General features: G+C 42.3%; 1 protein-coding gene across 1 annotated transcript; it reads right to left on the bottom strand.

Moving 5' to 3' along the window:
- Positions 1-1,638: 1,638 nt before the first annotated feature.
- Positions 1,639-27,437, bottom strand: FAM217A (family with sequence similarity 217 member A). The gene is made up of 7 exons (XM_074944928.1): positions 27,324-27,437; positions 27,104-27,197; positions 25,467-25,551; positions 25,351-25,376; positions 22,551-22,622; positions 22,354-22,433; positions 1,639-7,803 (listed from the first exon to the last, which is right to left on the bottom strand). The coding sequence occupies exons 1-7, from the start codon at positions 27,383-27,385 to the stop codon at positions 6,585-6,587; spliced, it is 1,638 nt and encodes a 545-aa protein (XP_074801029.1). The 5' UTR covers positions 27,386-27,437; the 3' UTR covers positions 1,639-6,584.
- Positions 27,438-27,698: the final 261 nt, after the last annotated feature.

Raw genomic sequence — 27,698 nt, 5'->3', positions numbered from 1 at the left:
GCATGCCTGTCTTACCCCCAGGTAGAGAAACTTCATTAAAATATTCCCAAACTGGGACTCTCTTACGGCTTGATGCCATTATAGGTTTTCCCTTCTAGTGAGAGAATGGTATGGTAGATCTCAAATCAATGAAGGCTACACCCAGAAAGACCTCAAGACTTCTGGAGTATGCTGCTCAAACAGTTTCACTTTTGTTTCTACTGCCTGTCTCTCTCTCCTCACATTTATCTCCAGACTTCTTCTCCTTGTCCACATCTATTCCGCCCACAACAATCTTCCATTCATTGAACTTTTTGAAACTTTGCACTTTTAGAGAGAGGTAAGGGATTGACTCTGTGTACACAAATTTGCAGAGGGACAATAGGGTTGAGGTCTGTTATTTCTCACCTCTATATATTTATTTATTTAAAAACATTTTTGCTGTTAACAAGCATGTTATCTCTGTGGAGACAAATCCACAGTTTGAGATCTGCAAAACCAAGCCTCTCTGATGGTATTTTCTAGACTGAGCACCGAGTCCCACTGGGTAGATAGAAAGATTAACCTAAATAATCTATACAGAAACCCCTGGAACCCCATAAGATTGGGTCCCTAATCCATGAACTATTGGAATTCATTTACAAAACTTTTCTTAAACATTACACGAATATATTGTCTCATACTATAGAATTAGAATTTATAATCCCTATTCCACGATAAGATATCTTTGAGCTATAATGTATTTTAATTTAAACTATCTTTAGACAGGCTTTCTCCTCAAAAAGCATTTTATCAAAAAAATCCAATTTTTTAATAATTTTTTTTAAATCATTGATTTTTATCCACCCTGCTATAAGGTGAGTTTAGAAAAGCAGAAAAAATTAGCAGAATTAGACTGTTTTCAGGACACCACTGGTTTAACAATACTACTACTTGTGAAAAGTGCTATGTGCTTACTCATGATTGCAAGTAGTCAGGATCTGCTCTGTCTCATCCAAACATTTCCAGTATCACAGCTGTGCTGGGCAGTAGTTCCGTACATACTTACAAGAAAGAATGCTACCGCCTGAATCACCAACACCATTTCATGAAATGTTTGGGAGTTTTCTTGGGCCTTCCTCACTGACAGGTGACAAGGGAGATGCAAGTGCCCTGGCCACATCTACATTGGGCAATAGCTCTACGGCCCCCAGCAGGAGCAGGTGTAACGGACAGCTAATTTATAGGTGTGTCTGGTTTGCCCACTTCACTTGTACCCAGGAAGACTTTCTGCTGTGCAAGCTGTATGTCCTGGGTCCCACCAATGGGCCCATTCCCCTTTAAAGAGTAATTATCTGAGATTTTTAGATGCATTCTGCGGAACATTAGATGTTTTGAAATTTTAGCAGTGTGATACTTCCTTGCAATTTTTGTGCTTTTCTAAATAGGCACTTTATAAAATTTGCAAGTTCTGGTTTGATGGGGACAAGAATATACATTGAACTACCCACTGCTACCAGAAACTGTTCCCTGGAAGCTACTCTTCCACTTACTTAGCTTTCTTTTGATATGTTAAATTTAGAGTTAGTGTGCCTGCAAGACAGATCTTACCAGCCACAGGTAACCACTTTTCCTAAAAGCAGCAATGAAGACATTGTAGTTATAAATAGAATAAAGGGTTTATTTATAACAATATTTACAGATTACAAAAAGGAAAAACAAGACTATAGCACTACAGAAGAAACAAAGTAAATAACAAAACTGTGTATATCTGCTAGGACCCTATCACACAGGCAAGAATTAAGACCAACCTCCTCAGAAAACATAATTAACAAAAAAGGTGGTCAAAACCCAGAGGCACTTAGCAACCATTGTGTCATGCAAATCTGCTTCTTAGCTGAATCTTCAACTCCCAAATGTACACTTTTCCCTCTCCACTGCTAAATTCTACAATCTTTCCCTGCCATCAGACAAGCTTTTCAATAAAAAATGTTCCATGTGAGGTTCACAGCAATGCTAGATGCTCCTCCTAGAACTTTGGGGTTTCCTGCTTCTCTGTAGTTCTGGCACCCAAATAATAAGAAATTGACCAGCCTTAAGTTTGTCTTAAACTAAAAACTTTAAAAGATGGAAGGGAAAAAAAAAAGTGGCTGAGAAGTCCAACATACTGCACCCAAAACACACATGCTTTGACATTTATCTCAAGCATTGTCTTGAATTTTCTTTAAATGGAAACTATTGCACATCACACACAAAGAGATGACTAAAAATGAACACAGTGTCACTTGTTTCTACTCACAATGGTACAGAATCTTCTTCACTAAATTCTTGAGTGTTTCATGTAGTTTAGACATGGATACTGATACACTAATGAAAGCTCAGATGTTCCTAGGGAGTAGGGGTGAACTAGAACTTATTTCTATTGCAGGAATAGTGCCCAAAATGCATTTAAGTATGTGTACACACACAGAAACACAGTTTCTGCTCAGAAGAGCTTACAATATAAGATTCCAGTTCTGGAAACTTACATACTTTGCACATGTTGTCCTATTTTAATTCAATGGGACTACATGTGTGTAAAGCTGCATGCATATTTGCTGGATCAGGTCCTTAATAGCAAGACAACATACAAATAATATTGAAGGCAATGTAAGATACACATCTTACTTCCTTCTCTCCTTATGATACTGTGACGTGACCATCCTTGACCTGCTTTTCTCTCCAATAAGTTAATATAGAAGTCTTAACCACACAATCTTTGTTTCCTAAGTTTAAAAAAAAAAATGGCTAGATCCTAATTAACGTAGCCAGGGTCATGGCCAAAGCAGTTCTATGTAGCAGCATAGCCTGAATCAATTTCTTAAACTGCTGGGATGACCCAGTAAGGGTAAATCTTGTTCAAATTCTGGAGGAGGAAAGATGGTATTTACAGTTGTCTCATAAAGGCATGTCCACAACCAGCTACCAATTATTTTGCCAGTGTTAGAAATGAATCTGAGGAGGATTTACACTAAACTAAGCATCAAGATTTCATGGGACATTCTAGTTCAAAAGCAAGCTGCTAGATGAGGAATGTTTTCAAATGATGTGCAGTTGTGAGTGATATGCCATTTCATATATAAGTACAGGTATTAATGAAAATGTTACCAATATAAACCAGATTGGCTCTAGCCAATTGTTTTAAATGGAACATAAGCAGATGAGTACATCTTGTGCTGACTCAGTGCATGGGGTGAATATCAGCTGACCTGAATCAAAATATTGTTATATTAAATGTAACTGTGTAGAGTGGTGTGCTGGTTGGTAGCTTCTCACCTTTCAAAGATGCTGATTCTAATCACTCCGTCTTAGTCACTGATAACCCAATCATGGTACAATGGGTAAGTGAGTTCTGAGATGACTGTTATTCACCACCAGCCAGCTGTCACAGCTGGCAGCATTTGTTCAGAGAAACATGTCAAGTTTATTTAAAATTTATGGCTGCATTTTCAAAGAGCTTATAAATAAAATGCAATTATGCAGATACTTCAACTCGCAAAACATTTATCCTGAAAAATTGTTAAACAGATTTAATTTGAAACCCTCTGGGATAAATCTTTGTTACAAAATTGTTCGATTTAGCAGGAGAAAATGTAAATGAGTTCTGCCTCTCAGTTTGCATTGATCAGTAAGATACGTTACTTATCACTTGCTTACAAGAGCTGAACTAATACATTTTTAAAATGTAACAAATGCAGGTTGTGCCTAAATATGAGCTATATTTTCTCCAGGGGTAATAATACACCAGTTCCAGCAGCAGTGAGCTGCTCACCATGAGCACTCTGAGTGCAATTTCTTCTTTAGAGAGTGGAAGGGTTCTGGTGTTAGTTTTGAGTTCAGGAGGTGTTTTGTGTTCCCTTTATCCCCAGGCAATCCAAAACTCTGATTCAGGATATGATTAGTCATATGTGTAGGTCCAGAGCTGCTTTGAGAAATCCAGCGTGGAAAGTATGGAAAAGAAGGTTTAGGACCATTTGGAGGGTCTAGATTCTAGGATTCTAGGATCCCAATTCATTGGAGCTCTTAAGCATGTGATTATTACCACTGTTGTTCAGGATAACATTTAAGCACATAGTGACTTCACTGCATCTTAAACACACCTTAAATGGTGTCCTTTACTAAGGATGTTTCCTTGAATTGGGACCTAAGGAAACTCCAAGTGATACAGAAAGCAGCTGAGCTGACAAGTGCACAGCGCTCCGGTCACTACTCTGGCTCTCCATCGATCATTGGTCCTGTTTTTGAACTTCAAAGCTCACCAGTGGGTTAGTTAAGTAGCATGGTGATAGAGATCTGAAAGCCCTCTCTACAATATAGTTTCCACTGGTGGAGCTGCACTGCTGGCATATTATGCATCCTATTTTTTGCCAGTGCAGTCACTGTCTGGGAGTTACAGGTGCTCGGTAGTTGTCAAGATCAGGCCCCTAAATACTTTTAGAAAACTTCCTATTTAAAGTGTGTATTAAACAAGAAATCTGTTTTGTGACAAGTTGTACAGCAATGAGCCAGGAGAACATGCAGAGTGTTCTTACAACTGGATTCATCTGTACTTGGGATTTTTAATTGTGTATCTAGTATGAAAAACGAGTACTCTGTAGGTCCTAGAGAACAGACCCATTTGATTCCATGGTGAAGTCTGAGAAAAATCTTCTCATTAAAGTGTATAATTGTAACTTCAGTGAATGCTAATCACTTCAAAATGGTCTTCTGCACAGGCCTGGCTGAGTAGGTCTCAATCAGTTTGTGGTGCAAGAATGAATGTTAAAGTTGTTGGTGACTGAAAAGTCCTCAAGTTCTTGAATACGGGGGTCTTAATTATCCTACCCAACCCACCAGTGAGAGTGGGTGATTTACACTGGCCCTCTCACAACCATGAGATCTAGCAATCAGTGTGTGTCGGGGGAGGGGGGGGGAGGAGAACAGCCAATTGCTCCCAAGAACTCTCATCAGAATAAGAATTGGTTAAGATCATAAGCCAGATTCACTCAAGCTATTCTCCCTTGACAATGCACTCCCTTCATATTTCTACAGGGTGGGGAGAAGCTTTAGTTTCTCCCCAGGGTTTCACAAGAGCCCTGCCTGCAGAGACTGCTGATACATGACTCCAACTCTGTACTATGTCCCTGCCTCTTTCAGCCCCAAAGATGAAAGAGTTGAAAAGTGATAAGCAACTAAAATCAGGGTGTTCAAATGGCAATCATTGCCTTCCTTCCCCTCCTGTACTACTGTTTACCTTAAACTCCAGGATGTTGAGATGTAATTCTGTGTAAGTTGCTCTGACGAGAAGCACTTGTAGGAACGTATTGCATTACGGGCCATGTTACATTGTATTCTATGAATATAATATCCAGCCCTTGTACAAATGAGCTCCAGTAGCTAAAATTTCAGGGTTTTTAAAAAAATTGTTTCTGGCTTGCATCAAGAAAATTATTCTTGAATATGTGAAGAAGACTGTAAACTGATGTCCTGCCATCTTCCTCAGTTAATGCTGAGAGGTGCTGAGGACTGGTAACCCTGAAACCTAAAGGTATTTGAAATGTCAACAATGATAACCATTTCACTGCTGATCATTTTAGCAAAAATATTTAGCTAATATGGTAACAACCCTCCACCTTTTCATGTGCCAAAAACCTCCAGTTTACCCCTCTGACAACTTTTATAGTTCAATTACTTGTCCATACCAAAATCTGTGACACATACTGAACATATAAGGGTAGTATAAAATCAAATTTAATATTTGAATAAGTAACATTGGGAATAGTGTATGGACTTCAATTAAAATAGAATTTTAAATGGAACTGCTACAGAATTTCTAGTCTGCTCCACCAGAGTATCAGATAACATAGGTTTTGTGGGGGACGGGAGGGTCTCATACACAAGGACAACTATGGTTGCAATAGGAATCATAAATCTGAATTTCTTGATTTCTAGGCATGTACAGAAAACTTCATCAATTTAGCTGTTCTATTTAATTTCCTTGTTTGAGGGAAAAAGTGTGTGATTTCATATTGATAGAAATGTACTACATGCATTTTGCTTTAGTATTTTCCCATGTGTATAATCAGACCATTGGTCCTTAATCTATGTATCAGAAAAAAAATGACAAATGTATAGAAATTGTATTTTTCTCTCTCTCCTCCCACCCTTCATATTGCACTTAAATTGTGAATTCTCTGGGGCTGACACCGTACCTTCCCATGTATTAGTACAGCACGTAGCACATAGGGGAGCACTGATGCTGAGTGGGATTTTCTGGGTGCTAGTGTAATATAACTATACTTTATAGATATTACTTTTATAAACATTTTAAAAAAATAGTTGCACTCTGGAACGGGATGATTTGCTGGTATGCTTATATTGATCCAATTCTTTTAAAAGTTACACAAATGGTCTAAAAGATGTCAGCAGGCAGAGGGATAAAACTTGATTTTTCTACAATACAAGTGGATTCAATTGTCACAAGTGCTATTTCATATCACTTCTGTCTCATACCATTAAAAATACTTTAACCTGACAACAATCAACCTAAAATAAGATTTAGGATTTAAGCAGGATTCACTCATAATGAGAAGTATGAATTCAAGAAATTACTGTTTGTCAGTGTGAGTGTACTTCTGTTTTGGCATTGCAGATACAGATTTTAACTTCTGGCAATGAAAAGTCTTACTCGTTACTACGTTTTTTCTATAGAGTTTCTTTTTGGTCCTTGGCTGTTTATATTTTAAACTGTCCTTATCAGGGAAAGGACTGGTTAGAGCTGTACTTGGTGGCAGTAGCTTTGGGGAAGTCAATTTTACAGTTGACTGAGTTCTTGGTGCCGCCACACAACATGAGGAAGACCTCTGCAACAGCATGTTAGAGTTTAAAATGATGGGGATTTTAGAGCTTTTAAAGGCATCACAAGATGCTCTAAGCTGCTTTGTGGATGAACTTCTAACAGAGGATGTTCCAGCACTCCATTTGCAATTATGACAGTACTCCCAAGTGCATTTTGAGCTGTTCCAGTCATGCATGCAGCAGTCAGAATGGTTGGATTTATTTTTCTCTTGATAGTCTCGATTAAAAGGTGTCTGAAGACATAGAGGATCAGACAGTCTTGACTGCTTCAACTGATGCATGGATTTTGTGGAACTGGGTCGATTGCCAAGCATCATACTGGAAGATACTGTCAGGTCTCTTGTCTTCTCTTTTAATATAGTCAAGTGCTGCATCCTTTCAATTTCCAACAGACGAGATATTAATTTCACAACAGAGCTTTCTGGTGGTGGATTAAAGACTACCTTCCAGTCATCCCATTTTGATAAGGCCAACTTTTGTAAGTCCAGGTTATTGAAAGGTGGTGGGAGAAAATCAGGGTATGGAAACACTTCATTTTGGTGCTTGGAGGAAGCTTTTTCAATGTTTTCTATGGTTTCTGGTCTTAAGTTCAGATCCATATATTTGAAATAACTAAGCAAAACATCATTCACTTTTTCACTCTCAGATACATCACTTTCCTCTGTTAAAAGACTGTTCTCAACACTACTGTTTTGCAACTTCAAATTCCATTTGGACACAGAGAGAGCGTCATCACTACTACTTTCTGTAGCAGGATAGGAGTCAGCTGTGGTTTCATTTTTGACCTTGAAAAAATCCCCATCTCCATTTGTCCAGTAGATTCCTAATGGCATATGCTGAGGTCCCCGGTAAGACACTGTGTGACAGCTGTTCATATGGGCCCCCACCAATGTGGGATTAACAGTAAAGAAGTTTAAAGAATTACCATGTGAGCTGGAAAGAGTTTCCACTAGAGGCTTATTGGAGACTCTGGAGGGGAAAAAAAAAGAAAATATAGTGTAGTTTTACTCAGGGAATTGGTAGGATAAAATGCATTTATGCGAGCCATGCTGACCCTACTGAAGTCAATGGGCATACTGACTGACTGCAATGGAGCCCTATAGGATTTACCCTATATTTTTAAGGGGGCTAGCTGTTAATGTTGCATATTACAAGGAGAATAATGATTCTGTTCAATTTATATTGAAAAGGTAAATTATAGCTTTGGCTCAATCATACAGCAACCACTTTTTAGGGAAATACTCATTCAGATAGGACTTAATGCTTCTGCATACCAAGGGCCAACTCCTGCTTGCCTTGCTCATGTAAATAGTCCTACTGTTCTTGGCATAAAACTATTCTCCATTCATTAAAATATCAAAAGTGCATCTCCATGATGTTCTCCCAGCCTGAGTTGCAGCCCTTCTACTCTTCTTCTTCCAGATGGACTTTAAGGCCAAATATTCAACCAGTCACCTGTTGCTCTGCTGTATTGTTATGGAAATTTAATATTAATTTTACAAGACTCTTACTTTGGTTTCTTTAGTGTGTACCTTTAAGGGGAATGTTTGACCCAAAAGCCCTACAGACATCATACATTCAGATCCAAGTATTGAAACTGACCTCAGAAGAACAGCTCTCTTCTAAATTTTTCAGGGCCCAAGCAAACATACATAAAAGGGAAGGATTACCAGCTTGTGTTCCTCGGATTGTGAGGGGGGAGAAACTTTGCACTACTATTGTTAGTGTAGAATTACAATTTAGTGTAGAGTTTGTTTTTCAGATCAACTGTAAGACTGAAAAAACTATACACTTAACAAAAATACAGTAAGGTTCTCATCAGAACACATGCAACAAATTATGTTTATCAGTCACCATTAGTGGTCTTTAGTTCTGTTTCAACAAATGTCAGGTTGTGACAAAGCTCCGACCTTGTCTCAGTGGGTCCCACGCTTCCTAGCAGATTACGCTAGCCTCAGAGGCTCCCTGTGACCCTCCACGTAGCCCTTCTCTCTCTAGAGGCAAGGGTCACAGCCTACTGAGTCATTTTCATCAAAAGCCAGCAAGGGAGGTGAGGAGAAGCTATCTTCCCTCGCACAGTCTCTGTTGTCTCCCAGGCTCAGTGATTAGTCAGAGAGGGGAGGGGGGACCCCGGGCCCGCCTTCTACTCCGGGCTCCAGCCCAGGGACCCTGATAATAGCAGCTCTTGGTAGCTTGGTATTTTTGGAAACAGGACAAGTATGATTCCCTGGGCCACTTCCCCACAGCAGCCCCCCACTTCCTCAATATCTATGTCACCCTTACCTCAGGGCCTCCTTCCTTGTGCCTGATAGGGTTTGTACTGCTCTATTTCTCCAGTAGCGTGGCTTCCTCCTATAGCTCCTGACACACGTGCCCCCACCTGACTAACTGGGAGGTTTTTAACTAGTTTCAGCCAACCCTTGATTGGCTTCAGATGTTCCAATCAACCTAGCTGTCTTCCCTGCTTTCTGGAAGGATCTTAATTGGCGTCTTAATTGTCTTAATTGACAATTGACAGGTGTCTTAATTGACCTGGAGCAACTGCCATTTGCTTACCCTGGTAACAGGGATTTGTTTAGCCTGTGGCTAATATATCTGTCTCCCACTACTTTCCTACAGCCATCTGGCCTTGCCCCGTCACCGCTATACAGAAAATCTAATGTCATAGAGCACCTTTTTTTATTTAATGTATCTATCTCAAAACAGTTTACAAGGTAATGAGTTAAATATGATCTAAGATATTTAGATCGTAACTAGGGAGTGAAAATTATAGTGTAATAACTATGTAGGAAAATGGAATAGCCATTAGACATATATAATAGTGTAAAACACTCATATCTATCCCTTGCCTTGAGGTGGCACATTTTTTCTACATTAGTGTAACTGCAACATTTGTTGTGTGGTTATTGCAAGATAACAGAATATATACTTAACACAGCTTTCTTACGGGTATCTCAAAAATTAAACAGTGCTCTTTTGAGCTGTGAAAAATTCCAATTGTTGAACACAAGGTACCTAAACGTGAACCTGACCTGAAACACCTTCATATGAAACTTTAGAAAAAACATGATGCTGATCTGCAGCTTAGACGTATCGCTAATGCGACTGAATCCCTTTGGGAATGTTCTAACATTCTGGCAAGTTCAGATTCAGATGCGGATGTTTTCTCATTTAAACAAAAATGTGATCTTGTAACTATAAGCAAGGAGAAAGGCACTACCACTGAAGAAATCAAATGTCAATTAAGTGCACTGGTTCTAAATGTTTGTATATATACACACTGAGTACACTGATAATACAGCACAATCTTCCACTTGTGTAAATTGCAATGGTGTGAGTGACTTTGTAGCAGCTGGTGTCTCCTCTCCTAGATCTTTTTTTTTTTTTTTAAATTTAAGTACATGAGACCTAGTGCAAGTCAGGTCTATTCTAAAGGCAAACAAATGTTTCTGAGTTTCAGCCCAAGTCTTCTCTGGGAGAGAAATGTTTACCATTATTCAAAGAGGGAATGAAAGCCAACACTAGCACAGAAACCATCCCTAATCTTCCTCATAATTTTGCAACAAAATTTAAAGAAGGGTTCCTACAAGTCTTTTCTAGCATATCACTGCTAGACAGTGATCCAATTTTTTATAATATATGTTTAGCAAATGATATTTCAATATTCTGAAGGGTGAGATATTTAAGTGCTTTATAATGCAAAGAACTGGAAGCAATGTGTTATGTTTTGTTAATTGGATCAGTCAAGACTCAGTGGAGAACTCATGAGAGAGAAATTATCTGTCACTGTTTTCAAAGTGTTACACAGTCCCTATTTCCACATCTCACAAGTCAGAAGCCTGTCTAATCATATCACATGCAGTCATGTGAGTGTAAGACTCACAATAAAGTTGTTAAGAGTAGGCTAAACCAGAGGACCCTGTTTATAGACAGAAGGATTATCTGAGCATTAAAACTGCTCAGTTTTCATTAAAATGTACAGGGAAAAGTACAATGTCACTTTAAGTGGAAGGGGCACATAGTTTGATACCAGCATGGAAAGCCACTCAGATTTCTCTAGTCAAACACACTGCAGTGGGAAGGGGGAAGTATAAAGGAGAAGATGACAAACAAGGCAAAATAATGTACATCTAGACTGTACTACCATTGTATAGGACCCATCGGAGGTAAAAAGACTAAAAGTTAACAATGCAGACCATAATTCTTGGGAGCATTAAAGGGTGTATTGAAGCCTTTTGCCCAAAACAGCTAATATATATTCTGGAAGAAACACTTTGGTACATAATTACTATGCATCTTGCAAACTCAGATGAATGAGTAGGAACTATGTCTGAGAAATTGAATCTGCTACACAGCAGAGCTATAAGTAAATCGGGGAAAATATGAAAAATAAGTTTATCCTTATTAGAGAGACAAACTCCTCAAAACAAAGTGTTCCAAGAAAAGAAGCTTGAGACACTTGAAAAGTCAGTAACAGTGAGCAATTTACTGTACAAGGTGTCTCAGGCACGAAGGAAATAGAAGTCTGGACAGGATTTATGACTAGTTTTAGCCACAAGCTTCTTAATTCAAATGCTCAGGAAGAGCCTATATATTTGGAGAGGAGCTATAAAATACCTATGAGGAAAGCTTGGCAAGTTAAGATGAAGGTACATACCAGCTAGGGTAAATATACTGGTATTCAACTGGAAAGAATTCTAAAAGCAGCAAGAGATTTTAAGGCAAATTTTAAACTGACTTACACCCAATGCAATTCAAGGGAGTTGGACAAGAGTGTAAGTTGTCTCAGAATTTGGCTCACTAGCTGCAATGGAAATAGAATATGACTTCCTTTTTGAAATGCACTGTGTAAGCCAGTGTTCCGTGAACTGCAGTTTGTCTGTGAAGCAGCTGGTGATGACTCTCCTTGTTTGCAGCTACTACATTTCATTAGACAGTTACATTCAAATTAAATACCTCCCTCATATTACTTTTTATGGAAGCAATTGCAGAGGCTGTTCCTGGAATGTTCTGCAAAGGGAAGAGAAGTGTTAGTGAAATTCTCTCTCTATTAAGATGTGATCTTTGAGAAGGCTTGACAATACTCATTACTAGGTACCATCTATTCGTTGGCAGAGTACAGAGCAGCACTGCCTAGGGGACAACATCTCTCAGTGTTCTTGATCTAATGCTGTCCATGGAGCCCAGAAGTGGGGAGGGATTCTCAGGATTTATTAAATGGGAACGAAGTGGAGGAACAAGGAGAGGGAAATAAGTGGCAAAGGCATTTTCTGCAGCTAAAAGATGCAAATGAAAAAGTGAGAAGGCACGTACAGTAGCAACAGAGCTTTCAGGTTCTTCCTATACACAGCAGCATTCCTTTTTTCCTGCTTGTGAGTGTATTAGTGTGAATTAAATTTCACACTAACTTGCTAAAGGCCATGCATGCTCTATTAGGTTTTACCAAATGAAGATAATTGCTATTAAAATATTTCCTAGGTAATTGTGCAAATACAGCAAATATTTTAATAGCAATTACAGTACTTGTTGGGGGACCTGAGTTCAGCAAAAGCATTACTGGAAAATAATTAAAAGAAAATATTCTTTTAGCCCTCATTAGTACTGCAGAAGAGGAGAATAAAGATCTGCCAGTAATTCAGCAGACAGTTTATTTCCTACACACTAGACTGTGATGACAGAGCAATGCTGGTTAATTATTGAACCTACTGAGAAACATATCAGGAGCTTTGCCTTATTCTCTTTACTATTCCAGCTGTTCACAATGTTAGATTACTGCAGCCTCATTCCCTGCCCCAGAAATTAGGGAATAGATTAGACGAATAACAGTACACTGAGAAGAGCTGATAAGTTTTCACCATATACTCTAGTAGGAATTTACCATGAGCATAGAGCTTAAGATAAGAAGGGGCCATTAGATCAGACCGTTAAATTTCACCCAGATACCCATATATTGGTCCCAGTAATTTGTTAGACTAAAACATTTCAATCCTTCAGACTAAACAGTGTGTTACATAGGCAGAGTCCAGGCGGAACCGAGGTGCCACCGATGCTCAATGCTCCTGCAATGGCAGAGTATTGATTATATGATATGCCCAGATGACCCCAGCAGGTGAACCATGCCTCATTCTGCAGAGGAAGGTGAAAATCCCCCAAGGACCTTGCCAATGAGGCCTTGAGGAAAATTTCTTCTTGACCTCTGATCTAGTGATCTGTTTGATCCTGTGCATCTGAGCTAGACACATCAGCAAAGCATCTGAGAGAGGATTATCTGTACCACTTTAGAGCACTTGTCCACCCTGTCCACTGTTGTGGCTCCAGATGTGGCAATCATCGATACTTCAGAAGAAGGGGGAGGGAGGGAAAGTCCCAGAATACATCTGGTCAACTGTGCACCAGGGGGAAAAAATCCTTCTGAAAAAGGTGGATTCAGAGCTGTTATGTCCTGTCTGCACTATTACTGAACCTATGTTACCAAAAAAAACCCACCTCTGGTTATTACTGCCATGGTTTTGACCATACTGTGGATAGGATCTTAGTTATTTCTAGTATTTTAATATAATTTTAGACATATTTTAATGTAAAAAGATTCTATAAGAAACTGTTTTCTCTGAGTCACTTGGTGCCGTAGCACAATTGCTTCTTCTGCTTTTCCTTGAACAATATTAGGCCCTGATCCTGCAAAGACTTAAGAATGTGTCACTTTTATTTACCTGAGTAGTCTCAGAGAGTAAGATTACACATACGCTTAAGTCTTGGAGGATCACAGCCTATAGTACAGTATGAACAGTTTAAATAGTGTGTTTCCTTTTAGTGCTCAAATATTAAATACAAACAAAAAAAATCAATGTCACTCAAACTTGATTTTGTAGGCCTATCTGGGCATAAGTTATTTGACATAAGACGGACGTCATTTCATAATGATGGGATCTAAATTAGCTGTTGCTGTTCAAGAAAGAGATCTTGAAGTCATTGTGGATAGTTCTCTGAAAACATCTGCTCAATGTGCAGCAGCAGTCAAAAAAGCTAACAGAATGGTGGGAATCATGAAGAAAGGGATAGATAATAAAAACAGTAAATATCATAATGCCACTAAATAAATCCATGGTATACAGGTTGAATACTGTGTGCAGATCTGGTCACCCCACCTCAAAAAAAAAAAATTAGGATTGGAAAAGGTACAGAGAAGGGCAACAAAAATGATTAAGGGTATGGAACAGCTTCCATATTCGGAGAGAGTGGGAGGTTTCAGCTTGGAAAACAGATGACTAATAGGGGATATGATAGAGGTGTATAAAATCATGAATGGTGTGGAGAAAGTGAATAAGGAAGTATTATTGACTCCTTCACATAATACAATAACCCAGGATCACCCAATGAAATTAGTAGGCAGCAGGTTTAAAACAAACGTAAGAAAGTACTTCACACAATACGGTCAATCTGTAGAACTTGTTGTCAGGGGATATTGTGAAGGTCAAAACTATAATGGGGTTCAAAAAAGAATTAGGTAAATTCATGGAGGATAGGTCCATCAATGGCTATTAGTAAACATGATCAGGGATGCAACTCCATGCTCTGGATGTCCATAGCCTCTGACTGCCAGAAGCTGAGAGTCGACAACAGGAGACGGATCACTCGATGATTGCTTGTTCTGTTCATTCCCTCTGAAGCACCTGGCATTGGCCACTGTCAGAAGACAGGATACTGGGCTAGATGGACCATTGGTCTGACCCAGTATGGTCATTCTTATGTTCTTAGTGGGCAGGTGAATGGAAGGTTAAACCATAAATAGGGGCTGAGCAAGCAGTATACTGGAGTCAGGATATCTGTGCTAGCTAACACAAGCAGGAACACCCTGGTACTAGGGACAACAGACAAGATGTAAAGATGTAAAACTTGGAATGTAAAGATCAGGTTATATATGACCAGCACATGTACAGAGCATGCTGGATAGGGATTGGTTCCTGAAAAGTAACCAAGCCAATCATGAAGTGTATGATGCAATGTATAGTTAAGAATTCATGTGTTATCAGTGTTAGTAAAAATGCATATAAGGTAACATTTTTCTGTGTAACTTTGGATGTGTGGTACACCCTATACCTGCCCCCTGTCCTGAGTCTGATCAACTCAGCGTAGTTTTGCTGTATGCAAGATAAAGGAACCTGAGTAACAAGACTAGAGACTGAGTTCTTGGGGAACGAGGTGGAAGAGGTCTCAGGAGAACCACAACAAACTTATGCTAAGAAACAGGGAAAATAGGAAAGCAGAGTTCTTAAAGGCCAAAAGGAAAATGAGCCATATTAATTCTGGGTGTAAGAAGCCAAGATTACCTTTGAAGTCAATGCAAGTTGTACAAATTTAAGGCATTGCTGAATTTGGCCCAAGTAAATTAAAAGGTATAAAGAAAGGTTATTCACCCTGTGCAGTAACTGTAGTTCTTTGAGATGGGTCACCCTATAAATGCTCCACCTCAGGTGCACGTTTGCGTGCAATCGGATATTTTAGGTAGCAGTACCTGTTCAGCCTGTGCAAGTGCTCTACTCCACCTCATGCTGTGCACTGTGGCTACATAGAGCTGTGCAGGCAAACCACCCTCAGTTCCTTCTCTATGGCAAAGCTCTGTGGCAGAGAACTCTGAAGAAGAGGGGAAGGAGGGTGTGTAATGAAGCACCCATAGGGGAACACAATGCAAAGAATTACAGTTACTGCACAGGGTGAGTAACCTCGCCTTCTTCAAGTAGTGTCCCTAGTGGTGCTCCACTTAAGATGAGTACTGAGCAGTATCCTCTCAGGAAGGGGAGGGACTTTCGGAATCTAGTCCAAAACTGAAGACGGTACAGTACTGCCAGACACAGCACCAGAAGCTGAGTCATGATATTCAGAAAAGGTGTGTATGGCTCTACATATTTCAGCAATGGGAACATTCTTTAGAAAGGCCACTAAAGTAGAAAGAACTCTTGCTGAATGGACTAGTACAGAAGAATGTTGGAGATTGAGATTGATAACAAAAGGTAATACAGCTAGATATTCATGGAGAGAGTCTTTGCCTGGGAACCGGAGATCCATTAGAGCTGTCCGCAATAGAGACAAACTATCTGGGAGATTTTCTAAATGGTTTATTCCTGTCCAAGTAAAGGTTAATGCCATTCTAATATCAAGTGTATGTAATACCACATCCGCCTAATTCAGGTGGGGTTTACAAAAGAAGCACCAACTGGATGAGGTAAGGAAACCACATCTTTCTTGGCACATCAGAACCACCAGAATAACCCTGGCCTTGTCTTTCCTTCTCTTGATCAGCACCTTGGATCCCAGAAGAGTTGGAGGAAACTCATATAACAGACCTGACATCCAATGAAGGAGAAAGGCATTTCCCAAGGAGTGGTCGCCCACTCCGCATCTCGAGAAGAACTGGAGGCACTCTTGTATCTGGCCGTGACAGAGGTCTACCTGCAGGACTCCCCAACACTGAAATATGCAGTGGAATATAATGGAATCTATGTCCCACTTGTGATCCTCAGAGAAACATCTGTTGAGGGTATCTGCGATGATGTTCTGAACGCCCAGAAGGTAAGCTTGCTGAGATGCTGATATGATTTCGTATCACCAACTCCAGAGTTTCATTGCTTTGGTGCAGAGGGAGGGTGATCTCACTCTCCCTTGACAATTGATATAAAACATTCATGACTATCATCTGTCATGATCTTTGCCCCAATCAATGGCATAAAATGGAGATGTGCATTCCTGACCACCATGAGTTCCAGCAAGGTTATGTGTAGAGTGCTCTTGTGAGACAATCACCTGCTTTAAGCTACATGAGAGTTGAGATGTGCTCCTCATCCCAACAGGGAGGTAACTGTTGTTAGATATGGTTGAGTGAAGGGGACTCCTGTGCAAATGTTCTTTCCACCAGTTGAGGCAGAGACTATCTGTACCTGATGGTGCTGGGGGGGGCACAATTTAAAGGTTGGGGGCGGGTCATGTGACTGCCCTGACATGTCGCCTCTGGGAGGAACCTTCCGGTCCAGGGCAGCCAATCTCATCAGCTCCTGCGGCTGCCTGTGAGAGCCGGCCTGAGGAAGTGGTGGCGGCCTGCCTCCTCTGCTCCCTGCCCAGGCCTGGCAGCTGGAGAATGGGGCTGAGTGAGCCAGAAACGTGCCGGGGCAGGGGTGGGGGCACAGCCAGAGCCCCCCTTTTACCAGGCAGCCTGGCAGGGAGCAGAGAGGGCAGGCCTCTGCCACTTCCCCAGCTGGGCTCTCATAGGCAGTCACCACACTGCACAGGGGCATTGATTCAGAGCTATTACCCTCACCCAGAAGGAGAAGTGGCTCCGTCCTGCCCCCTCCGCTCCCTGCCCAGGCTCAGCTGTTGTGGAGAGGGGCCAAGTAAGCCAGAAACGTGCTGTGCAGGAGGTGCTGCATGAGAAGGACTGAGTCCCCCCTCTCCCCAACAGGCAAACCAGAGCAAGCCCTGCAAGGGCAGTTCAGCACTCGCAGAAATCTGGGGAGGGTGTGACCCCACGTGCCCCACCACATGCGTTGCCTCTGAGTTGAGGGATTTCTTCACAACAGTAGGCACCCAGAGTAGTTTGTTCAAGCTGTGTTTGCTTGGCAAATAACCATTTCTGAGCCACCTGTGGAGGCAGAGCACAAGCAACCTGACCTGGTTTACCACAAAAGTCCCAGCTGCCAAATGCCCCAACAACTGGAGACAGTTTTTGACTTTTATGTCTGGGGGCTGATTTGAACAGTGGTGACTAAATTTGATAGGGTTGTAAACCTGTGCATTGGGAGGTACGTTTGGCAGCTACTGTATCGAAGCAAGTTCCTATGAACTTCCATCATTGCATTGAGGCCAACGTAGACGTCTGAATTTTTAATTGCAGCCCCAGACTGAAGCTGTGTCTTCACTAGAGAGTTACAGTGGCACAGCTGTACCGATGCAGCTGCGTCATTGTAAGATCGCCCGTGTAGCTGCTTTATGCTGACAGGAGAGAGCTCTCCTGTCAACATAATTAAACCAACCCCAATGAGCCATGCTAGCTATGTTGGTGGGAGAAGCTCTCCCGCCAATATAGTGCTGTGTACACTACCACTTATGCCAGCATAATTTATGTCACTATGGGGGGTGGTTTTTTCACACCCCTGAGTGACGTAAATTTTGCCAACAAAAGTGGTAGTGTAGACATGGCCTGAGAAATAGATCTATGGTCATCTGAGTGGAGACCGAGGTCTCGCTGTAGGAGCGTCCCTTTGCAGCCAATCGTCAAGCTATCAGAATATTAGGATTCCTTCTCTGTGAAGGTAAGCCACTACCACTGACAGAACCTTCAAAAACACTCTGGGAGCAGGAGAGAGAGACCAAATGGAAGCACTCTGTATTGAAAGTGGTTTTTGCCTCGAGTGCAACATAAGAAACTTCTGTGGAAAGGGTGAATCACTATATGGAAATATGCATCTTGTAGGTTGAGGGCCAAGAACCAGTCCTTTAAGGCCAATGACGGTGGTATTGCTGCAAGTGTTACCAATATGAACTTCTGTATCTTCACAAACCTGACTTAGAGTGGGTCCCCACCTGCTGTTCTTTTTCAGAACCAGGAAGTACCTGGAGTAAAACCCCTTTTCTCTGTGTTTTACAGTAACTGCTTCTGTAGCACCTAAGTTCAGGCGGGAGTCTATTTCCTGCCTTAGAAGGTACTTATGAGATGGGTCCCTGAAGAAGGACAGGGAAAAGGGGTGGGAGGGAGTGAGGGAAGTAAAGTGGATGAAACATCCTGCTCATATGATCTCCACAAATCACTTATCTGTAGTGATATGCTCCCAAGCTTGTCAGAAGTGAGAAAGGGAGGAAGGCATGAGAACAGTTGCAGATGGTAAGAAGAAGGGGGAAGGCAACTCAGAACCTAGACCACCCACCAAAACTGGTGTTTCGAAGATGAGGCTCGTGAGGTCAATGCTCGTGTAGCACACAGTCTCTTTTTCTGGAACCTCTGCATCTTTTGTATGGATTCATAAGATCTCTGGGGGCTGGGGAATTGAGCAGGACGAGATCTCTGTGCTGTCTGGGACTTATTAAATTTATGCTCAGCTGTGTAAATTCCCAGAGACCATAAAGTGGCCCGGGAATCTTTTAATGTATGCAGAGACTTGTCTGAATTCTCCACAAACAATTTTAAGCAATTGAAGGGAAGGTCTTCAACTGTATTCTGGACCTTCCTCAGAAATCCTAAGAGCTGAAGCCAGAAGGCCCTTCTGATGACACTACCATAGAAACAGAGCGAGTAGCTGTGTCAGCGGCATCCAGAGAGGCCTGCACAGATGGTCTGGCAAGAAGCTGATCCTCTGTAATGATTGTCTGGAACTAGCCCCTCTGCTGTGGTGGTAGATGCTCAATAAACGAAGTGAACTTTGAGTAGTTGGTGTGATTATATTTCACCATCCACACCTGATAGTTAGCAATTCTAAACTGCAGAGATGTAAACAAATATGATTTGCAACCAAATAAATTTGAGATCCTTCTGAATTTTGTCATGTGGTATTGATTTACCATGGTGCTGCCTTACACATTCATGTACAGCCTTGACAACTAGGGCGTTGGGAGAGGGATGAGAAAACAGAACCTCTGAATCTTTAGATGGAACATAATATTTCGAATCAGCCCATTTACAGGTGGGCAATATTGTTGCTAGGGTATGCCAGATTACTTTTGCAGGATACAGAAGAGCCTCATTAATAGGTCGTGCAAGTCAGGCAGATGACGCTGCGTGCAATATATCAAGCAGTTTATGTTGTGACTCCTTAGTCTCCTCAAGTGGAATTCTGTAAGGAGTTCGCTGTCCTTTCAGTGAAGTCCTGGAACTGTTTAAAGTCATCAGCCTGGGATGGTGAGGCAGGCATAACTGCTTCATTGGGGATGAAGAAGAGAGGTTGGTTGGCAGGATGATTCTCATCTCCTATTTCTCAAAGATATCCTCTTCTGGATCAGACCTTTCTGAGAGAGAGGAGGAGAGGGACTGTCTACCCTTATCATGGCAACAAGTGATGCTAAGGGCCCTAGAGAATTGTTGGCGGTACGCTGCCCATGGATCCCAGTATGGCCAATGAAGGGGGTCCACATGATGTAGGTGAAAAAACTCAAGCTCCCTTTCCTAGAGTCCTATTGAGAGGATTCTTGAATCTTCCACTTAGAAGCTCTAGGGGAGTATTGCACCGAAGTAATAGAGGCAGTCAACTTACTCAGGAGACCGATGTATGGGGAGAGAAGGCAGTCCCTGGCCTGAGTGAGAAGCTGGATGGAGGGAGCTCTCCATTATAAGGAAACACATTTTAATTTCCTGGTTCTTTCTGGGTCTCGATTTTAAGACCAGGCAAAAATTTCCTTGGGGAATCACACGCACGCTGCTATCCCCCACCCCCCCAAAGTGTAACGGACCATACCAGGACTGCCTGTTGCTCACTAGGATAGCCTCCTGGCAGAGAAGACAATGTTTAAAACTTGGAGAGCCAGGCATATCCACCCAGCAATCTAAAGTTCCCCTCAGGGAAAAATTGAAAGGATAATGGTCCTTACAACCATTTTTTTAACTAATAGTAACAATAACTTAGATAAGTAAAACTATGAGAAAAACTGCAATTGAACTAAGCTCAACTTGGACTCCATCTCAGGCCAAGGTGCTTGAGAAGGAACTGAGGATGGTTCGCCAGCACAGCTCTATATAGCCACAGCGCAAAGCACAAGGCAGAATAGAGAGCATGCATGGGCCGAACTGGCACTGCTACCTAAAATCTCTGATCAAAGATGCGTGGGGCGCATGCGCACCTGAAGTGGAGCACCCATAGGGACACTACTTGAAGAAGAGCTGTCTGTTTTATTGGTGTTACGGTGTCTGGTTTATTGAGTGTTGCAGAACTAACTTATTTTTTATAATTAATTAAAAAGGCCACAAGAGTTTGCATGGTTTAACAATTAAAAGTTCAGTGGAACCCCACACATACAGGTAAATATATAGGGAGTCCTCGGACTTACGACGCCCGACTTACGTCGGATGCCACTTACAACACTTTTCAATTGACTGCCTGTTTCGCCCTTATGACGCTCAATTTGCATAAAGTTCGCTTGAAATCACTTCCTGGTTGCTTTATACCGGTACGGAGCTGGAAGGAGTCACTTCTGATTGGCTTCAAGGCAGCAGGGTAGCTTGTTGCCAAGTAGGGTTGCTGCTTATTTTTGATTGGCTCCCGGCCCTGGGCTCAGCCAATCAGAAAACTTGAACAGTGATTGGCTGAGGCTCAGCATGTGTGCCATCCTCCCTGGCTTTCTGAGCAGCATATGTGAGTTTATATGTTTATTTGAATGCTGTTTACAAAATACAGTGTACAGTAAACACATTGATGTTGCAACATGAGTCATCTATAATTCATTTAGTACAAAAATCTGGGTTATTGTGGTGAAAATAGTGTATCAAGCCTTGGTTCAGGAACCAATGCCCCCTTCATACCATTGAGTCCTATGGGAAAAGCGGTTTCGACTTGCAACGCAATTCTGAGGAACGAATTGTGTCATAAATCCGAGGACTCCCTGTATTTCATAATATCTGAATTATTGATTACATTAGTTTTATATCTAATATTTTAGATAAAGGCATTTGAACAAAAATCTAATGGATGAAAAAAATTATTAGATCTTATATGCAGTAATGGATTAAACATGGTTGTTATAGAGTGAGTTCAGAACAGTGTTTGTAATCCTGTGGATGCATTGCAATCTGTAACTGAACTTCTGAGCACCATCAATTTATTAATGGTATCTCTAGGAATAACATCAAAGACTAAATTTTTGAACATCACACTTGAACCATTCAATGCTCAAATGGAAGTTTTCAAAAAGCATAACTTCCTGAGCCCTCCCATTCCTTAGAACATTTGTGTACCACATGTAAGGTCCTGGGAGGTTTTCCAGGCTCAGAGTCACAAACGCCTTCAAGGTGCCACAAACACCCTGCTCTTCCCGGATTGCTAAAAGAGGAGAATGAGGGGGCCTCAGCTGGGGCGGGGAGGGTTCCAATGTGAAAAAGGCTGAACTACTGCTATATATATGTTTGGTGCTATTCCATTAACAGTGAAAACTGAAGACTTGACAGAGTATATGAAGGATTTATTGGAAAAAAGAGTTAATGAATTGCATACCAAGATGGCAAGCCAATATCCTTTAGGTTTAACCATAGTACAAAATAGTTGTGGTCCAGAAGAGATTAAAGGCATTTACCAGAATATTAGAATTCATAACTCTGTTATCTCACTTTGAATTAAAATACCAATGCATAAATTCATAAAACTCCTTTGAACTCTACTCTGTTAGAAAATATATAAGCTGACAATAAACCATAAGTATATAACTTCACAGAGTGTTAAATGCATGTTTTAGATGCAATTCTCTTGCTTGTTCACAATGATTTGACACCTTTTAACAAAACTGTTCAGTTTAACTGGATTTAGGTGTTAAGAATAAAACTTTTTTTTTTACCTGTTCACAGTAGTATTGCTTTGGTCATGTGCATATCTCCAGGAATGAAACATCCCTTCCTTGCTATTATTTTGACTGAGCTGCAATAAGCAGAAAGAATATCTATAAAAATACTATTGATATATTTTAGAATAAGCACCAAGAATGCAAAATGAAATAAATGGCATAATTAAAGTTATTTGACAAACAAATCCCACCTGTGTTCTTCTAGTCGTATTTTTTGACAAACTAAGATCTGCCAGTTGTTCCACTGCTGCCGTGTAAGCATCCTGTAAAAAAGAAGAGCAACTACAATATTTAGTAGGTGTGAAGACACTTTTCAGGCATGATCATTTATTTATCTTGGATCTTTTGGTCCAAAAATTGTCCTCAGTTAAAACCATGCAACCCCATTCGCTTCAGTGAGGTTCCAAGTGTGTAACTGAGGGCTGAATTTAGCTTTCAATAAAACATTTAAATTGCTGTGTGAATTTAGTGCTCATGAACAGTGATAGCTTGAGAGGCCTGGAATCACACAGAAAAAGTACAGCACATGGGCAGGGCTTCTTTATACAGCAACGTTGTCCAAGAGAAATCACTTCTCTATAGGTGGCAGGGCTAATATTACTCCATAGTAGTTTTTGACCCACACTCATTCAGTTTTTGACCTCTCTGTTGAGACTGCCAGTTCAGACAAGTTGTGAAACCTGCAGACAGAGAAAGCCATGGACTGGCTCTTTCCCCAGGCTAATCTGATTTGTCACAGATGCTCAATTCTTATTATAATGTACTGTTAGAGCACACGGAGAGCAGCAACATGTGCACCTGGAGCAGCAGAAAGATTCCTGCTGTGGTAAACATGGCCTACTGAGCTTTAACTCCTCAAGCCTGTTTTAGATGCATCAGGCTACCCGCCTCAGGCAATAAATCAGCAGCGCTGCTGAATTCAATCCATGTGAATGAATGAGTTAGTCAACTTTCTATTGAGAACCTCATTCTGCTACCAGGTTGGTCTGACGGTACAGAGATGATGTCCTAACCCAGTGTCCCATCATCTGTGAACCTGGCCCCAAGAGTGGTTTCTGTTGCTTTCTGTCAGACTGGGACAGAGAAGAAGATAGGGAAGCCTTTATTCAGACTGAAGAATTCACTCCCTGAGGCCTTACTGATCAATTCTACAGAACTCTGAGGTGAATACTGACTTATTGCTCTAATTCAGAACAAAGTAACAGAATGTGACAATAGCTTTTGCTCTATTAGGGACACAACTGGAATGCTTCCCAGGGCCTTCCAGGTTTGCTTCAACTATCCTTGCTGCCATTATAGTTGCTAATTATGTAATGAGTTTTTTTGTGCTTTTGTGTGTGTCTGTGTGCATGTGTGTTTAATTGAGAGCATGCACACGACATGGGAACTTGCCAAATTAATTTCACATAGGCTGCTGAGCAGCCACCAAATGGATATTTCATCATTTTATCTAAGGGAAAGGAAAATCATGTTCAACAATATGAAGGGTCTATTCTCACATGCATACATGTAACTCCCCTGGAAAGGAATAGAAGATACAAATATGTAACTAAGATAGCACAGATTGCTATATTTGCTCAAAAAATCTATATTTTGCAGGTTTAGATTCTGCAATCAAAACGGTCTTCCTATTGGTGAGGTGTAAAGTGCACTAAAACGAGTTTTCACTTTTTAAAACTAAGTACATCTTACAGTTTGACCTCATGCAAATCAAAGAGGGCAACTATAACTTTTAAAGAAAACTTGGAATATGAATAAGTGATTGGCCAATTACAATGAGAACGCTGTTCAAAAATGCAGTTGCCTATCTTTATTTGAAAAATATTTTAAAAAAGAAACATTTTTTTTCCTAGTGGAGCCATAATTTCATTTATAACCCTACTTCTTCAGATGCATGGAGTGAAAATTACAGATGCAGGCATAAATATACTGACACATGAAGAGAAGGGAGTAACTTTACAAGTGGAGAACCAGTGCTGACAAGGCCAATTCAATCAGGGTGGATGTAGTCCATTCCCAACAATTGATGAGGAGGTGTCAATACCAAGAAAGGGAAAATTGCTTTTGTAGTGAGCCAGCCACGCTGTCCCTATTCAAGCCCAAATTAATGGTGTTATATTTGCAAATGAATTGTAGCTCTGCAGTTTCTCTTTGAAGTCTGTTTTTGAATTTTTTTTGTTGAAGAATGGCTACTTTTAAATCTTTTATTGAATGTCCAGGGAGACAGAAGTGTTCTCCTACTGGCTTTTGTATGTTACCATTCCTGATGTCTGATTTGTGTCCATTTATTCTTTTACGTAGAGACTGTCCGGTTTGGCCAATGTACATGGCAGAGGGGCATTGCTGGCACGTGATGGCATATATCACGTTAGTAGATGTGCAGATGAATGAGTCTCTGATGGTGTGGCTCATCTGGTTGGGTCCTCTGATGGTGTTGCTAGAGTAGATATGGGGACAGAGTAGGCAATGGGGTTTGTTACCTGGGTTAGTGTTTCTGTCGTGTGGTGTGTAGTTGCTGGTATTTGCTTCAGGTTGGGGGGCTGTCTGTAAGCGAGGTCTGGCCTGCCTCCCGAGGTCAGTGAGAGTGAGGGATCATTTTCCAGGATAGGTTACAGATCGTTGATGATGTGCTGGAGAGGTTTTAGCTGGGGGCTGTACATGATGGCCAGTGGAGTTCTGTTATTTTCCTTGTTGGGCCTGTCCTGTAGTAGGTGACTTCTGGGTATCTGTCTCGCTCTGTCAAACTGTTTCCTCACTTCCCAATCTGTTTCCTCACTTTTTGTGGATACAGACTAACACGGCTACCCCTCTGATAATTTCATTTATGGCTTTTTAAGTAGTACAGTAGTGGTTTAGTCCTTTTCAACTTAAGTGTCTAATTTGTTTGATAGATTTTCAAAACCAACATTTAGGTCTGAAACCTATGAAGTTAATTCCAGATAAGTTTGACTTCAATTACTATCAAAAGACTGATATTTATTCTGCTCTTACCTTGTGCAACTTGCTTGAAAGAACACCTGTAAAAGACCAACAGTTGGTTTATGCTTACAGAAGTCCTCTAGAAAAATTTTCTCCATACAGAATTTTGAATGGCTGGGATTCCTTACCGCCTGTTCCAGTCTTGTCTCCCGACAGATAGTATTTATTTTCAGGAAAGTGGATATCATGTTCCAAATCACTGGTATGTATATTCTATAACAGTATTTGAGTTTTAGTAAGTGCAAAAACAGAGAAACTAAAGATATATGGTAACTATGACAATGTAGGTTTAATAACTTTATGAGCCGGACCGAGGAAGTGGAGAATGGAGAGAGATGTTAACAGGAATAGCTCTGGGACAGAGAAATGATATGAAGTAAATACTTCCACTTGGCCTGCTGGGTGACCTTGGGCAAGTCACTTCCCCTATCCAGGCCTCAGTTTTCCCATCTATAAAATGGGATAATATTGACCTCTGTAATAAAGTGCTGTGAGATCTACTGATGAAAAGCGATATATAAAAGCTAGGTATTATTATTACTTGTACTAGACTAAGAAATACATTGAAAAGATAATATTGTGCATTCATATAGTGCAGGGGTGGCCAACCTGAGCCTGAGAAGGAGACAGAATTTACCAATGTATGTTGCCAAAGAGCCATAGTAATAAGTCAGCAGCCCCCCATCAGCTCCTACCCTGCTCCCAGCGCCTCCCACCCACCGGCAGACCGATCAGCACCTCCCCCTCCCTCCCTGCACCTCCTGATCAGCTGTTTTGTGGCATGCAGCAGGCTCAGGGGAGGGGGTGGGAAGAGGTGGAGTGGGGGCAGGGTCCGTGGCAGAGCCAGGGGTTGAGCAGTGAGCACCCCCAGCACACTGGAAAGTTGGCGCCTGTAGCTCTAGCCCCAGAGTCAGTGCCTATACAAGGAACCGCATATTAACTTCTGAAGAGCCGCATGTGGCTCCGGAGCCACAGGTTGGCCACCCCTGATATAGTGCCTTTAATCTCAAAGTATCCCAAAGAAATTTACCGATCACAGTCCTGATCCTGCAGGGGGCTTCATGGGGGTAGACCTTTTTTCCTTTGCAAAGTCCTATGAATTTGACTGGTGCTCCAGACCGAAGTCTGGGTCTGTCTGTATAGGGTTCACTACGGGATTGGGGCTTTAGGGTTGTGCATCAGTAACTGCGTGCATGAGAATTACCACTGGCTTTTTCAGTAACACTAGTTGTGTGCATGAAGTGATGTCCTTGTGTTTGTGGAGCCCACTGTTTGGTAATGTACGTGTCCTCCTCCGCACCTGATCCACGGACGGGCTGAGTGTGTTACAACCCCCAGTGTGTGACAACCTGTAGCCACTCCTGCTTTCCGGTTAGTAGGGGCCTGTTTTCACCTTGACTGGGGGGGAGGGGGGTCAAAGCTGGTGGCTGTGTCCCCTTTGCAGACTCAGGAGCCCGAGCAGAAGCAGCAAGGCTGCGAGGTGAAGAAGGGGATCACGGGCAGTAACTACCGACCACTGAAAGGGAGCGTGCAAGTCGGAAACCGGCACCACAGCCCCGGACTCCCAGCGGTACGGCAGGTGGCGGCGTCCCTGCGCCCGTGACCCATTTTGGTGCCCCCGAGGGCAGCGGTTTAAGGTGTATTCACAAAGAAACCACCGACCGGCTGCGTCCCCGCCGGACGCGGCCAGGCCAAGCCCACCCGGGGGCGCTGGCTCCGCTCTGCTCTGCTCCTGCAGAGCAGCGAGGAGGCGGGGAGCCCGTACCTGGCGGGAGTCGGAGGAGAGGCTGGTGCCATAGATGCCGCCTGTGAAGTCCCCCCTGTCCACAGCGCTGCAGCGCCGGCTCCTCCTGCCAAACCTGGGGGGGGGGGAGAGAAGCGCAGGGGCGTGAGGGGCAGCCCCCGGGCGACGGGCCGGGCCTGGGGCGGGAGCGGGCCGCGCTCGGCCGGGGGAGGGGGGGTGACCGGGCCGCCCCCCCACCTACCCTCGGAAGCTCCCGGGTGACTGTGTCGCGGCGACTCCGGCCCCGCTGCCGGGCCGGTCCATCGGACCCTCCTGCCGCCACCGCCGCCTCCGCTTCGGCCGGCCCCGCGCTGCGGCGTCCCCGGCCCCGCCCTGCGTCACAAGGAATCGCTATGGGAACGGGCCCGGGGCCCAGCCGCTGCCCCGGCCCCACGGAGGCCTGTCACCCAATGCGGGGGCGGAGAGCCACCGCCTCGAGCCTCTCCCTCCGGCCCCTGAGCGTCTCTACTCCCTGCACCCCCCGTCCCGCACTCAGGCCCACGTTGGGGGGGAGTCTGGCGCCCCCGCCCCCAACGCTCTGACCCCCTGCTGCAATTTCCCCCCCTTTGGGGAGGTT

This window comes from Natator depressus, chromosome 2, assembly GCF_965152275.1.
Source record: "Natator depressus isolate rNatDep1 chromosome 2, rNatDep2.hap1, whole genome shotgun sequence".
Taxonomy (NCBI): domain Eukaryota; kingdom Metazoa; phylum Chordata; order Testudines; family Cheloniidae; genus Natator; species Natator depressus.
Note: the sequence above shows the minus strand (reverse complement) of the source record. Positions and strands in the feature narration are given on the sequence as shown.

Coding starts and splice junctions, on each gene's coding strand:
- FAM217A (XM_074944928.1), bottom strand. CDS start 27,385: ATGGACCGGCCCGGCAGCGGGGCCGGAGTCGCCGCGACACAGTCACCC. Junction 25,377..25,466: donor AGACAAGACTGGAACAGGCG/GTAAGGAATCCC, acceptor GGTCTTTTACAG/GTGTTCTTTCAAGCAAGTTG. Junction 22,623..25,350: donor TTTCAAGCAAGTTGCACAAG/GTAAGAGCAGAA, acceptor TCTTTTTTACAG/GATGCTTACACGGCAGCAGT.